General features: G+C 35.9%; 1 protein-coding gene across 4 annotated transcripts in view; it reads right to left on the bottom strand.

The window, feature by feature from the left end:
- AHI1 (Abelson helper integration site 1) overlaps positions 1-15,148 on the bottom strand; it is an 85,265-nt gene that overhangs the window by 27,673 nt on the left and 42,444 nt on the right. Inside the window, exon 20 of one of the 4 annotated variants that reach the window (XM_057407917.1) lies at positions 6,361-6,499. The exons of 2 other annotated variants lie outside the window; for them this stretch is intronic. In XM_057407917.1, the coding sequence (XP_057263900.1) occupies positions 6,495-6,499 (5 nt within the window). In that variant the 3' untranslated portion in view covers positions 6,361-6,494. Of the gene's footprint in view, positions 1-6,360; positions 6,500-12,067; positions 12,168-15,148 lie in introns of those variants that run through there. One more of the 4 variants, XM_057407909.1, reaches the window with a different exon arrangement.

The raw sequence follows: 15,148 nt of genomic DNA, 5'->3' as shown, positions 1-15,148 counted from the left end.
GCTAGAATAGGGAAAAACTAGGTCCTTCTAGGGAGCCACATAATTCCACTATTATCCTACTGGAGTGTCTACAGTCACCTACTATTAAATGTTTATTTGAAAAAATCCTCTTCTAAATAGAGGCTGAGAGAACATTCATTACAAAATTGATATTTTAATTAACTTTTCAAAAGAAAGCTTTTTCTCCCTTTGTGAAATGCTATCAATAAATTAATTCTTTTATTAATAAAGGTACTTGTGCATCATAAATCTCCAAGGATTCCAGTCTCATGGAATCTACAGTTAATGAAATCATTGAAAACTTCATTCTCGAAAATACTCAGAAAAATCACAGAACACCAACAAACAAATACATACATAGCTAAGAAAATTGGAAAAATATAATATTCAGACATTTCTGTGATTAAGCCCTCTAAAGCATGGAGAGAGAAAAAATTAATCTTACCTATTCCAGTTCCAGATTATCCTGGTTTTGAGTTTCAAGTTTATACTAATTATTAACACCTAAAAGCCCCACAAACAAATCCTGAAAGATCTGAAAATAAACTCTCTCCTCTAAGAAACAGTATTTCTTATTGCAGACCTTCTTATAATTTATATTGTGGTAACATGGCATAGTTAAAATATCCCCAAATAAACAACAAATACTGGGAAAAAAAAAAGTTCAGATATGAGATGAATTATATGGATATCAGCTCAGTTCTTGTCCCACTTATCTTCTGTGGCTTTAAAACTGCTCCCAGTAAACAGAATTATGTTCTCAGCACAGTCACCTACTCAAAAGTATGGCCTTTGTGATGAAAGGATTGTAGTATGCAGTATAATCTGTACTTCAGGATTCCAAGCAAAGTTTTGAGGTTTTTTATTAAAGTGAAATCTTTCAGAGAAGTATTACTCAGTTCTTACTGTAATTTTTCAAGCTAAGTATAAGAGAAAGAAGGTAATTTTGTAATTATATAAATATATTTATCTTCCCTTAAAGGCCTTATCCTCACAATTATGTTTTAACAGATCAAACAGAATTCATTAAATAAAAAGATTGTTTATACACTGGGTAAGAATCTGTTTTCCTTTATTTAAACACAGGATCACAAATACTTTCAAAACCCAGTGCAAACATTTTCAGATGGAGTTCACATAAAGGAATGGATGCACCCAGACAAGGTACACAAGTGTACCTTTTGTTTTCCTAATAGCCAATTTTATAGGTGAAAACCGACTTCAACTTCTGCTCTACATAACTTAGCCTAACACCTACTATTTTGAACATATTCCAAATTGAACTGGAGAATGGATAGGACCAAAGTGTATTGAAAACTGTTTAAATGAAGTTTAATCTATATCATAGCTTATAAAACTACGTTAGAACACAGTCGGCTGAAGGCAGAGCAAGAAAACTAGATCGAAAAGCAGTCCAAAGTGAGACAAGGAACACAGTATTTTCAGCATTCTTTCTAAAACAGTTATCCTAACATGATGCCAAAGGAAATGGTTAATTCTCTTAAGAGGCATATCTTGCAAGCCACTTAAAATGTCTATTCTCAAAATAGATGGTTCTCACATACAATGTTTAAGTTTATATACAAAAGAAAGCACTGCGATGGCATCACTGCTGAATGCAAAGGACTTCTACAAACAGCCATTATATTCTTGCAATGCATTCTGAACTGATATAAGTCTACTCCATGTCAGATGAGCCCATGCTGTTACCAGCCCTTTCCTTGTCTTTTCCCAACCCTTTTCTTTTACCAGAGAATCTGGAAAAGAAGTATCTCCTCAATGTCGCTCTCATTTTCTAAGTGGGGTTCCAATCTACCCACTTAAAACAAGAACACAAAATCTATAGGAAAATAAAATCCCTCCCTGTTTACTGTATTACTTTCTATAAGTTCTATAGAGAAACTTCTGTTAATTTATGTTACCAGTCAGATATGACCACTCTGTTTTCATGTCACGTAAACTTTAAAAAATGTGAAAGAGAAGCCTTAGTTGTACTGCTGCCAGATGTCACTCCTACAGTTACTGATGAGACTGATTTAGATGGCAATGACAAAACAAGCCCTCCCTCCCCAGTTAATCCAAAACAGAGCTATGCTGATAGGCAGAAAAGCATAACTTCTTTTTGTTTCCCTTTCCCATCCCCAATAACACAATGAAGACTTGTAAACTCACAAAATACAAGAAATTTGGGAACTTACGTCAATAGATCAGGCCATGACTGCCATTCAAAATACTATGCTATGCAGAAAAGTCTGCAAAGAAGAATAAGCTTTCAATGAAAAAAGTGCAATATTTACCCAATTATTTTATTAAATCCTGGTATTAAAAACAGCTACCCAGAAAAGTAACTCTAGGGAGTTACATAATTCAGTACCATGCAGTTTCACAATATTGCTGCAGCTTCTTTCACACTAACACGTGATTTTTCCAGTAGATGTCCCAACTCCAGATATTCAGAGAACTCTGGCATCTCAAACCATGAGTCAGTCAGAGTCTTCCTAAACTGAGACAGACAACTGGTCTAGTGTGCTTAAAAAGATTATCTTTCTTATCCAAAGACTGGCACAGTTATCTCTAGTTACTGCATCTGGTTGCCTCTGATTCCCCAACCAAAATGACCAAGCACGCCCTTGCAGCAGAGGTAAGTGAACACCGGCGCAATGGAATGGAGCAAGGCTTGAATTCACACCTGTAGATCCACAGACAGATACCTTTGCTGTAACTCCAATTCCAATCCTCATATGAGATACCTCAGAATCAGACAGCACTAACATGAAAAAACACTATGCTGCTGGCAGCGCCATATCCCACAACATAATTATATCTACCATCAGCCAAAAGAATGCATAGAGATATTCATTTGAGGTTAGCCATCATTTTTATTCCTTTCAAGGCATACAAGGGCAACAACATCTATTTGCTCCGAGTCTTAGAATAATCCTCCCGAAGGAGCTATGGAGATAGTCTCTCACTGGCTTGGAGAAGAACACTGTTTCATAGAAACAGATTTATCCTGTACTTAGGGACAGTGAACAGGCAGAATCTGGCCCCTATTTACAGAAGGTATAATGAAGTAAAAACTATTGCATCACAAAAACAATTAAAAAATCCAACTTTTTAATTAGAGATTAAAATCAAATACATTTAGCAGCCTACACACCCACCTAATTATTTCTGAGTAATCTTATCAAATCATCATCTTACATTTTTCTTGCAAATGTTAAGTTTCTACAGTACCATATATAAACAATGCAAGTAGTAGCACGTGTCCAAAGGCATTCTTTTGAAGAACACTTATTGAATTCATGCTAATCAGGAATGCGCTAATTTATGACAATCTCTAACGTTACATCATAATGGCAGCAGATACAACTTAAAATGAGCAGGGGGTATAGTATGCAGTTGTTTCTTTCTACAGTGTAGAGAACAGAAAGTGACTCTACAGCAAACATCAATAAGCCTGCACAGATATTATCAGCATTCTGAAATCAGATTGGCAATATTATTTACAAGTTCTAGATAGCAGATAAAAAAGATGTAAGGAAAAAGCAGACTATGACGCATACTTTGTATTAATAAGAGTTATTTTTCTTCCAGTGCTGCAGATATCCCGAGAAAGTCATTATTAGTTTTGCTAAGCTTACCAGGACTATTCAAAAGCAAACAAACTAAAACAAATTTGAGAAGAAACTTATTTTACATTCTATTAAATAAAGCCTGTGGTATTACACTACTTCATGAAATAGAAAAGTTTCAGTCCCTTAGAGTTAGGGAGGCACTGAAGTAGCAACCTTCACTTTTAGGTTGGTAATATTTTTGCTTCCGCATTAACTGACCCTCCCTGAATAAGAGGAAATGGAGATCTCAAGAAGGATTTATGCTTATATTCCCTAAAAATATGTAGTACAGTTAAATTATATTTATTAATTCAGTTAATTTCTGTGTGATACAATTAAATAGAATTTAACTCTACCTGCAACTCTAGAAGTCAGATGTCTACTGACCTCAGGAGGTTTACTCATGTCTTTAAAAAACATACTTGACTAGGGATAAAAGACAAAGAACAAAAGTTACACCAGGAAGGAAAACAAACCAATTTACTTTGCATCCCACAGCTGAAATTCAGCAATGGCTAGTTACTCCTAGTTACTTAAACCAAATTAGCCTGTTGCTCTACAAATGGAAAGCTGTAAGAAAACATGCTTAGAATATCACAAATACTTCTCAAAATCAGCCCTTAACATTTCTGCAATGCACAGCTTTTTCAGCTAAGAAAAAATAACTAGCTGCTGCATGAACTACTGAGTTTCTGCATTACCCAGCAGCCTCTGAGTGTCAAATCAAGTCCTGACTGAGACCCAAAAAAATATTTAAAAAAATTCAAATAAAAAAAAATCTTGAAAGTGCTTGAAGAACATATGTACTGTCCCTAGGGAAAAAAAAGTCAGCTTGATATTTCAGGTCTTTGCCATGACCAGAATAACTACTAGTTTGCATCTAGCCTACTTTCTCCATTAAACTAGCACCTTCAGCTAGTACTGAATATTCATTTTGAGAAAATATTACCAAAAAATTCCATGACATTGCCAAACAATTCATACATTATTAATCTGAGAAATGCAGTGTCATCGGCAGACAGGAAATCAGGAAACCATTTTATAAGAATTTTAATATAGTCTAAAATCAAGAGAATAAATTAAAAAAGTCAACAGCAGACACAATTCTTGTATTGTCAGAAATAGAAAGCTATGTCTTTAAAATACATTCCTAAGTTTACTCTCCATTTCGTAGTTCAGAAACCAGATCGGTCAGATACTTCATGAGAACATGAGTATGGTGAAAGCAACCTACCACACGTGAGTTTTTGTGCATGCACGCTTTCAAGTTTTCAGACAATTTATGAACAAACTATTCTGAGAAAGTACTACATTTTTCTATTTATCAGGGATTAGAGCATATACAAATAAGTAAATCCTTTCTAATTAACTTCAAACTGTATGGAAATAAAACAATGGCCTGTAGCAAATCTGGTAACAAAATCTTAATACACATCCTTGTGAATATGTGACAAAGCTCTTGAGAATAATATTGGCATCATCCATTGTAAAGAAAAATATATTGAAAAGTTAAATCCAACATTAAAGCAACACACTGCAGATCCAGTTGAGCACTAGCTTCCACAATGCTGATTTTTCAGTTTCATTCACCTACAAGGTCTGCAAAGTTCTCTATAATGCAATAGCCACCTGCTACTATTTTTACATCAGTGGATTTTTAGAATGCTCTCTAGAAAGTATCACTATTGTTATACTCTCAGCCTTCAGCCACCATGCAAGTTCTCCATCAGAAGCTACAACTGGTTATACAAATACGTGAATATCAAATGTTATGATACGTTGGGGAACATAAAAAAGATGACTTAGCCATTAAGGGCCACCTTCTAGTAAGAGACTCTACCCCAAGAATTATCACTTGACAAAGAGCTGAAAGCAATCTGTTCTAGACAGATTTGTCTTTGGGTCTTAGATGGAGGATACTGAAAAATTAAGCATGGAAAGGAAACCGTTTGCAAAGAACATCTTAGGAGGCAATACTCCCTTTCATTTACAAAGTGGTACCTGATCTGAGGAGAGGTCAAAGACAGCAAACCAAGACACGAAGGTTCATAAAGATGGACTGTGCCCAGCTTTGGGCCAAGACCACATTTCCACAACTCTGGATATCCTTGAGAGAACAGACACCTCTCCAAGGTTCAATCTGCAATGCAAATCACTGCAATTGGTATCGAGGTTTCTTTAAAACAGACTTATTTGCCAACTGCTACAAATATTTGTTTCTTCAAAAGGACCAAACAACTGTACAAAACACAGAAAACTGTCTAGCAATATTTGGTAAGTTTGGAACTCTCAAAGTATATGCCTCAATAGCCTTGTTCGCATAAAGCACACAGTTGTTAAATCTTTCTAGGTGGTTTTTGCACATTTGCATGTGCCAAATTGTTAAGAACTGGTGATGCAGATGACCCTAGAAACACCTTGTTTTCTTTGTGGGATTCCTGGAACTTACCCTGAAAATTATTTGGTTTGGTAAGAAAAGCTGATTTGGAGGAAGACTTTTAATTTCAATTGCTGAAGATCCTTTAGGCATATGAGTAGACAGAAAAAGATGCAAGTGCTCCTTAGCACAAGAACAACTTTCCAATAAACTACTGTTAAAGGTGTACATAATGTGATATAGATGTGTATTTAGTGGACACTGTCCAGTGCTTCTTATGCTCTACTGGTGGATAGCGATAATGAGAAATTTGGTGAAAAAATTCTCAAAATATTTTCTGTTATTGAACACTTCATCACATGAAAAGATCCTCAACATATATTGAGTATATTTTATTATTTGGCATATTAGCTGCAGCAGTCCGCTTCCTTTGACTAGTCAGGCTCTGAAAAGATTCCAGAAAGACCTGTATCAACACGTGCCACTGCAACACCCTTCAGCTAATCTGGAAAAAAAACCAAACAACAAACAATCAATGAGGCACCAGATGTTAGCATAGACAGCTGAAGTACAGACAGTGGCCCTTTATTCAAAACAGAGACATTAACAGGATAGGAAAAGGTAATGTGATATCTAGAAGCATATGGGGATACTACATACTGGAATCAATCTTCAGATGAGATACAGAGTTTCAAATACTACCAGCTACACAGTTGCAGAACTGCCCCAGCACACCAGAGCAAAGTCTCGGGCCATATGAGCAGGAAAGACTGTAGAAGAGTTATTTTTTTTAATTTGCCTGTGTGTCATTTGGATCTTTTTCCTCTGGCCGAGGAGGTAAAAACTGAAGAAACTGAGTCCCAGTTGTGAGGAGAAAAGATGAGGAAGGAACCTGTGCAATCTGTTCCTTCACTGGAGCATGCCATAAGGTTGCAGAAAACACCCAAATACAAGTTTTCAGGGGCAGAGTTTTAAGGTAATTCTACCACCCCAGATGAAGCCAGCAAGCAATGCGTCACTGCTCTTTATAACCTCCAGTGAGCAAGAAAGCAAGCTAACAGTGAGAAGACATGCTCCAGAGAAGCCTTCATTTCACCTGGATCAAAGCATCATGTTGAGGCCAGCTCTGTAAACAATACCGAGTACCTAGGTTGTATGACAATAGCAATGTGTAAACTACACACCCAAGAGAGGCCTTCACTTCTCTGTACATGCCTGCTGCTTTCTCAATGCTTTCCCAAGCCACCATCCTCTAGCATTAGTTTCTATAGAACCAACAAAATCAGTGTCAAGCTGCATTGGTATCACAGTTTATTGCAGACCATAATATGGAACACAAATACCCAAAGTTAATTTAAAAGGTGTTCTATTAATAGAATAAGTCATGTGAAGAAAGCCTGCTGTCACTGAACTTTGTGCTTAAGCAACGACGATAACAGTTGCATATGAATCCATGAAAGTTTAGTTATTTCACACAGAAAAAGATCTACCTACAGAATTAGCAAGGGTTTTTAAAACAGTTGGAAAAGTATGCATGTATACCAAAAAAAGGATGGATTGTATATCTCAGAAACACATTTTTAAATTGTAATTATTTTATATTTAATTATTTCAATTTAATAATACTTATTAATTTAAATAATTTTAAAATTACTTGGCTTTTGCCCACTTGTCAAAACCAGGAATGAAGACTAAGAACTTAGGTCTCCTCCAGGAAGGAGGAGATACCTCTCACCTGTGCGGCTGCTACTTGGTCAGTAGCAGTCCTCCCAGCTCCTCTGGAAATGGTAGTAACAGAAGGATTGGAGCAACACAAGGAGGGAATCAATTTCCTTCCATCTTATTCACTTATGCTTATTGCTGTATAGACAGCATTCTTGCTGAACCTGAACTGCTAGACAGGGAATTGATACTTTCCTGCACAGCCCTTGGGCAGAAGAATTGTTTTCCACCTCTAAAACCAGGCAGAACTGCATCTAAGCATGCACTCTGTCAACACTTGGGTTTGTGGCTCAACAGCTCAGAAATTACAGACAAGCTCTGTGAGGGTGGTGAGGCACTGGAACAGGTTGCCCAAAGAAGTGGTAAATGCTCCATCCCTGGCAGTGCTTAAGGCCAGGCTGGACAGAACCTTGGGTGACACGGTGTAGGGTGAGGTATCCCTGCCCATGACGGGGGTTGAAATAAGATGATCTTAAGGTCCTTTCCAACCCTACCTATTCTATGATTCTATCTGAAAGTACAGACAAGCTCAGACTGAAAATAGTTAACAGGACCTCCCTACTTAGGAATTAATTAGATTTGGTTGGTTTAGGATCCACATAATTGAGAAAGTAAGGGCACACTCAGGCTAAATCACTTTTGGCAGAGTCTTTCCTCAGTACTACGTCACACCCTGATTTTGCAATCTATATCCACTGCTGCCAAACAGAGAGTAATGCTTCATTTAATCCACACCCTTGTATAATTTGGCTGAGAGTACTTCCTTTAGCCTGAAGGCACAGCAGTAATTACCCTAACATACACCAATTTCAAGTAAATATAAATGGTGTTCTTTTGATAAAGATTTTGGAATCTTCAAAGATTGCTGTTATTGTGCTCTGTATTTAGTGTAATTTTTAGTGAAATATTTTAATTAACCTGCCTAGAAGAAACATGAAAAAGAACATATAATAAAGGAACATATGTATCTTTGATCTCAGTATAAACAATTCTAGCAAGTTTAACCAGAAAATACAAACTCTTCTGACATTTATAACATCTTATCAATCAGATAGAGGAAAGTGGATAACCAACCTTTTAAAACAGAAGAACTAGATTGTCATTAATGTTAATGGTTTTGCCTCTATGTCTTTACTATTGTGTTTGAACATTTTTGTGGCTAGATGAATCTATTTATACAGCTTTTGTTTTCAAATTAAAAAATAACTTTTACTATTAATTTTATAAATGTAAACATTCAGCTCTTCTATCTTAAGACAAGGTCCTGTATTTGTGCCTTGAGCCAAAACTGTGGCATTGGTGTTGGTGGCACAATAGGACCACAGAGGTCTGAGGAAGTCTTCCCCTGCAGAATCAATCACATAAGCTGTCTGTAAACTATGGTGAGGACACACATGTGTCTTGGTACACTTAATTTTTATTTACTGCTAAAGTCAGCTGCAAGATGAGGGGAGAGATGGTTCTAGTGACTGAGCTGAAGGAGTAGGATCAGGGATGTACAAACTAAGGCTGGCTGCAGATGTCTTCATATTCTATTTTCATTGAAGAAACTGAGACACAGTTTCTTTGAAATTTAAATGGTACAGCAAAATATGATCTGTGGTATAGCTGGTACTCTGTTTCTACTCCGTTCTCTTGCTCTCTTTTGAAAACTAAAGAGAAAATCTGGTAATTGGATCTAAAACTTAACTCATCATAATTTCTGTGACTATGCAGTGTTTTATAGTTAAAATAAAGCCTTGTAATGAATGTAAAGGTATTATCTTTGGTCAATAGCAAAAAATTAAAACCCAGAATAATAGACTAAAAAAAATAGAGACTACAATAAACCAAGTTTATTTACTTAAAACATGTTAGCTTTCTGCACTTTCTCATAACAGTTTTCAAATGCTATTATTATCCAAATGGGGGCTGGTGAGAGCGTTTAAGTAATTCAGTTTTCAAAAGAAGGAAAACATACCTACTTCAGCCAATCAGAGATAAAAGCAATTGAGTTCTACAAATTACAGCAAAATGTGATTTTGCTTCCTTTTGATTCTGCAAGGTCGCAATTTGATAATTGTTATAATAACAAAACCTGATTCATATTTCTGTATTTAGAAGTGCAAAAGAAAACTGTCTGCAACATTTTTAATTTTTCAGAGCCACTGTCCCATTAGAACAATTAAATGAAAAGGCCACATTTTAAAAAAATTCCATCCCCATAAAAATGTTAGAAGAATTTTCTTGAAAAACTTTAAAAGTTTAAATTTCTGAAAAATATGTCAGGCAGGATCAGTTCTTCAAATATATGATGGAGCTAGAAAACAGCAAACTGCATAAAAATATGTACACATAACTGAGAAGTGAGAGACAATTATTGGGCATGCATTTCTTTCATCTTAATGCACATTCTTTTCAAACACATGAAAATCTACTATAAGCAGATTGTAGCTTGGAGGAAGCTAAACATTCTGCAAGCACTTCTTATATATTCTTAGACCATTTTCTATTTTGGCAGCACCTCTACAGGACATACTGATAGTGTTCTGTATTTCTATATAGTTTAAGACTTTAAGAAAACTGGTAGGAGAGTACTAATCAAAGACACTTCCACCCCAGACTGCCTGATCACATTGAAGCCATTACAACTAACCCATAGTGAAGAGGAAACTCTGATTTCTTCCTCTATAGTAGTAGGGATAAATAGGAAAAGATAAACATACCAGGCCTCCAGGAAAAAAACCTCAAACTACTAAATCCCTACTAAACAGGCCTCACAATGTCACTTCGTTACTTTCTTAATATCAGAAAAAAAAAGCCCAGCAGACTCACAGATACTAATGAAACTGAGAACCTGCTTTTGTGAGACCATTCAACATCTACGTCCTTTTTGTAAGCATTCTTTTATATATAAAAGGAAAATTAGTTTCCATCATCACCTATTCCTCCTAGCAGCTAGTATTACATTCAAACCACTTTTAAGTGATAGTGTGGGTACTGAACCACTATTAGGTATGTATTTGGTACTCTTCACCACAATATGCTCCTGCCCCAACTTTAAGAAGGTGTGGGGCTAAAAAGAAATTTCTCGGAGTGACTTAGACATTATAGCAAATTGCTGCACCATTTCCATAGCTCTGATCTGTGCAGCCCTGCATGCTTAATTGCTTTTCCCATCACAGCAAATCTAAATGAAGCTGTTGGGTGAGCTAATGAGGCAACACATTTTACAGTTTAACAGGGAACTGATAAACCCAAATTGAAAGTTCTTATGTTTATATTCTCCACAAGAAGTCATCTACACACATTCAAGCATTTTCTCTTAAAAAAAAAAAAAAAAGATATATTTAAATCCTACTTTAAAATTTTACAGAATACAGCATCTACAGTAATATGTTAGTATTAAAAAAAGTATTCAGTGATGTGTGTGCCATTCAGTTTGCCTGCACAGACTGGATCCCAATAAACAGATTTCTCCAACTGGTGCTCGTACTAGCACTCCCACTAAACAAAACTAGTCCCCCAAGGTCAGCATTATCTAACTTCAGCACAATAGTGTGAGAAAGCTGGGGATGTTGCTAGCTGTACTACATGCTTTCTCTTAGTCATCATCTTTGAAAATACCAGCAACCTATATCCAAACATAGCCAGAGATACACTACAAATACTGTATTTTATGTTATACTTGGACTACATAGTACACATACATGCCACCCTCAATAAATATATACTCAGTAATCTTTTCTAATATATTGCCAAGATGTTTTATTACTATTGGTTTTCAAATTAGAAAACTAAGCTATTCTAATAGTTAAATTAATTAAATGGTTCATTTAATATGTTTTCAATGATAATTTGCACAAGTCCTTTTTCCCTTATCAGTTTCTTAATAAGATATGAAAAGAATATGGCCATATTGATCTAGCTTTCTACATACATTCCTCCTTCAGTAACAGATAATTATGTCAAAAGCAAGACAAATACTCCCAAACCAAATAAACATTAAAGTCCTCCAGGACTACAGGAGTACTGAAGGCAGATATGATGTTGGATATAAGTTGTAAAAAGCATGAAATATTGGAAAAATGTAATTAATGATACCAAAATACATTTAGGTTGTAACTTTTGGCAGTACTTGTTAAAAAAAAAAGAAATTTTGCTACTTGATATATCTCCTTTTCTGCTTCTAAAGAAAAAAAATCAAAATAATACTTTAAGAGCATTTAGTTGCTCCATAAATTTTTTGATATCTTTGATACAGAAACCTATTTCACTGTTTGCTTGAGATTGAAAAAATAAGTTTTAAATATTCTATCAAATATAACACAGAACTTAAATGCAAAGTCAGTTCTGTTAATATCTTGAGAGAGTGAGAAGATTGCTTTTGAAGCTTTCACTTTATATAGGTGGAAAACACCTCTGACTGTCAGTTGTGTTAATGGAGAGAAAATTTCTAATTGTTCTCAGCCCTGCCAAAGAGACGTGTTTTTTGTTTTTGAGATTTTTTTTTTAAGATACAAGAACCATCACGTTTCTAGCACATACGTAATTAATTTTTAAGAGCAAGTTTAATTAACTGGTTTTATTGAAGTTAAAAATTAGTGAAAAGATCTGTGCGGTATTTACACTCAAGCTTCAATCTCCCACATAGTTAACAATTAGGGTCACTGCTAATTACAACTACCTGAAACCTAAAACTTATTTTAGAAAACATGTCTTGAACACAGTGGGAGTTACTGAAGAGTCATTGTTGAATAAAGCCTAAAAATGCATGCCATTTCTTTGATAGCATGCCACGGATCTGCAAAATGGTGTCTGAGAGTATAGGAAAACAGTGTCTGAGAGTATAGGAAGTTAATTTCACTGTCCAAAGACGCTCACTAGCTAAAAGAAGGAAGGCAAATAAAACCAGAGGGGATTTTAAAGTCTCTCATGGGTAATTGAAAGCTAGAGTTTTTGTTACTTTCTTATTGGTTTAAAAATTATCAACTAGGAAATGGATTATCCTGGAAGAAGGTACAAAGATGAGAATATGGTAAGAAAATATAGGAATGTCTAATATAAAGTCCTGGATAATTCTACAATGCAGTGATGCAAAGTAGACTACAGGATGGGTATGATAAAATCAGCACTGAAGCATGAGCATAAACAAAACTATACAGAACAAGGAAGAGATAAAACCTCAGCTCTGATTATCAAAGATGGGTATGAGACAAATTTTCTCATTACTAAAAAGAGGAAAAGAAAAAAAAAAGAAAAGAAAGAAGAAAACAAATTCAGCAAGTTTAAACATACACAATAATCAAGTAAGAATAAAATAACCTGCTATAAATACAACACAGAGAAATCTGAGTGAGAAATAGGACTCCCCATAGGACTTCAGGAATCCAGGTTACAAAGGTAAAACTCAAAGGAGGTGATTTTGTCCAAAGACACACATCTAGCAAACTTTTCAAATGACTGAAATAGCTACCAACACAGCTGCAGCTTTACTGAGGCAGATACAGAAAACCTGATCTGGTAAAATGAGTTACACACTTGAAAAATTCCAACCGACAAGCTATCAGGATGGAGAGGAAGAAAATCTAAGTTCTATGCATTCCTCTCAAATTTAAATTAATTTTGTTAAATTTTAACAAACCTGTCTACTGAAGTGTTTTATACATAACACATAAGAAACAATCCATATCTTGTATCTGCTTTTGTTAATTACTATTTGTCAAAATTCATTACTTTTTCTTAGTAATTCTAACCATACTCTTGACAAAACTTTACATCTCTTACACAGTACTCTACAGCACTGATTGGAAAACAATAGACGTTAACCTTGATTTAACAAGACTTTCAACAGTGTCTCCCACAACATTCTCACAGACAAACTGATACAGTATGGACTGTGTTTACAGACAGTGCAGTGGACTGCACTGAAAATTGGCTGAGCTGCAGGGATCACAGGTTTGTAACCACTCACATGAAATCTAACTGGAGATCAGCCACTGGTAGTGCACTCCAGGAGTTGATACTGTTTAACAACTCCATTAATGACCTGGATGATGGGACTGAGTGCACACTCAGTGAGTCTGCAGACAATAAAAAACTGGGAGGAGTGGCTGATACACCAGATGGACATGCTGCCATTCAGAAGACACTGACAGGCTGCAAAAATGGGCCAACAAGAACCTTATGGCGTTTAACAAAGGGAAATGCAAAGTCCTGCATTTGAGGAGCGATAATCCCATGCACCAGTGCAGGATGAAATACACAAAATACCATTTAAGCTGAATAGAGAGATTCAGCACCTTTCCCAAGCACAGACTGTTCTTTGTGTGACATTAGTAAAGATCACAGTATCACCAAAGTGGAAAGGCTCCTGTGGAAACTATGCAGCACAACCCGTGTACTTACAGCTGGTCTACCTAGAGCAGAGTGCTCAGGACCATACCTAGTTGGGTTTGAATACCTCTAAGAATGCTTCAGAGCAGGTGACAGGTTTGTCAAGAGCGTATGTATAAGAAGAAGTCTCACAATCACAGGCCACAACTCTCATGGAGGTTTTTAACCACCTCAGTACCTGCTCATGAGACAAAAACACAGACTAAAAGCAATTCAGACTTCTGGAATGTACCGAGGCCTTTTTGATGCAGATGCTGGACAAGCAGACTAGGGGGCTGCACCCCTGAGCATGTTAATAATGAATAAGACAGAAGTGGTTGGAGACAAAAGCAGTCCTGCCTTAGTGACTATGTGATAACTGATCCCCAGAGAAGTCAGGAAGATAAATAGCAGAACAATGACTGGGCTATCATGAAAGCCTACATACATCTGAAACTATGCACTTGAAAAGCCAAGACATACTGTATGTTTGAGAGGATACAGAAACCAACTGTTAAAATGAACAGGCATGTTTAAAAAAGCATAGTAGTGAATATTACTTTTATTTGAAATATTATGAAATTACAGCAATTTCTGCAAATATATCTGGATACAAAAAGATTTATCAGTCAGGAAAGATCTGCCGTATTACTGCTGCTGCCCATAAATTACAAAGGTCAATTACCCCACTTTTCCACCATTTCCTACCTAATACAAGACCTAAATTTTCAAATTATCTTTTAAAAGAAAGCGATGCATGTATCCACACTACTATACTATCCATATAAGACATCAGCTAAAGGCTTGTCAAGTTAATACAGTACGCACATACACCAGTTACACGCTTAAAAAAATTGCTAACAGCGCTTTACACATGCTACCTGTAGGGACTTCACTCTAACCGGAATTCTGCATTTTGCTTTAAAGAAGCACTAAATACACAAAAAAAGGTGACAGGAAAGTGTGAAAATGAGAAGACTGATTAACTGCCAACATAACCCTCACGAATACGTAACCATTTGCTGGACAAAAATGAAGGACCTCTGTATTACAGGCAGTTAACAATGTAACATCCCAA

The sequence above is a fragment of the Pezoporus wallicus genome, unplaced genomic scaffold, assembly GCF_028554395.1.
Source record: "Pezoporus wallicus isolate ANWC-B61680 ecotype Strahan unplaced genomic scaffold, APGP_CSIRO_Pwel_v1 contig_3817, whole genome shotgun sequence".
In the NCBI taxonomy this organism is placed as follows: Eukaryota; Metazoa; Chordata; class Aves; order Psittaciformes; family Psittacidae; genus Pezoporus; species Pezoporus wallicus.
Note: the sequence above shows the minus strand (reverse complement) of the source record. Positions and strands in the feature narration are given on the sequence as shown.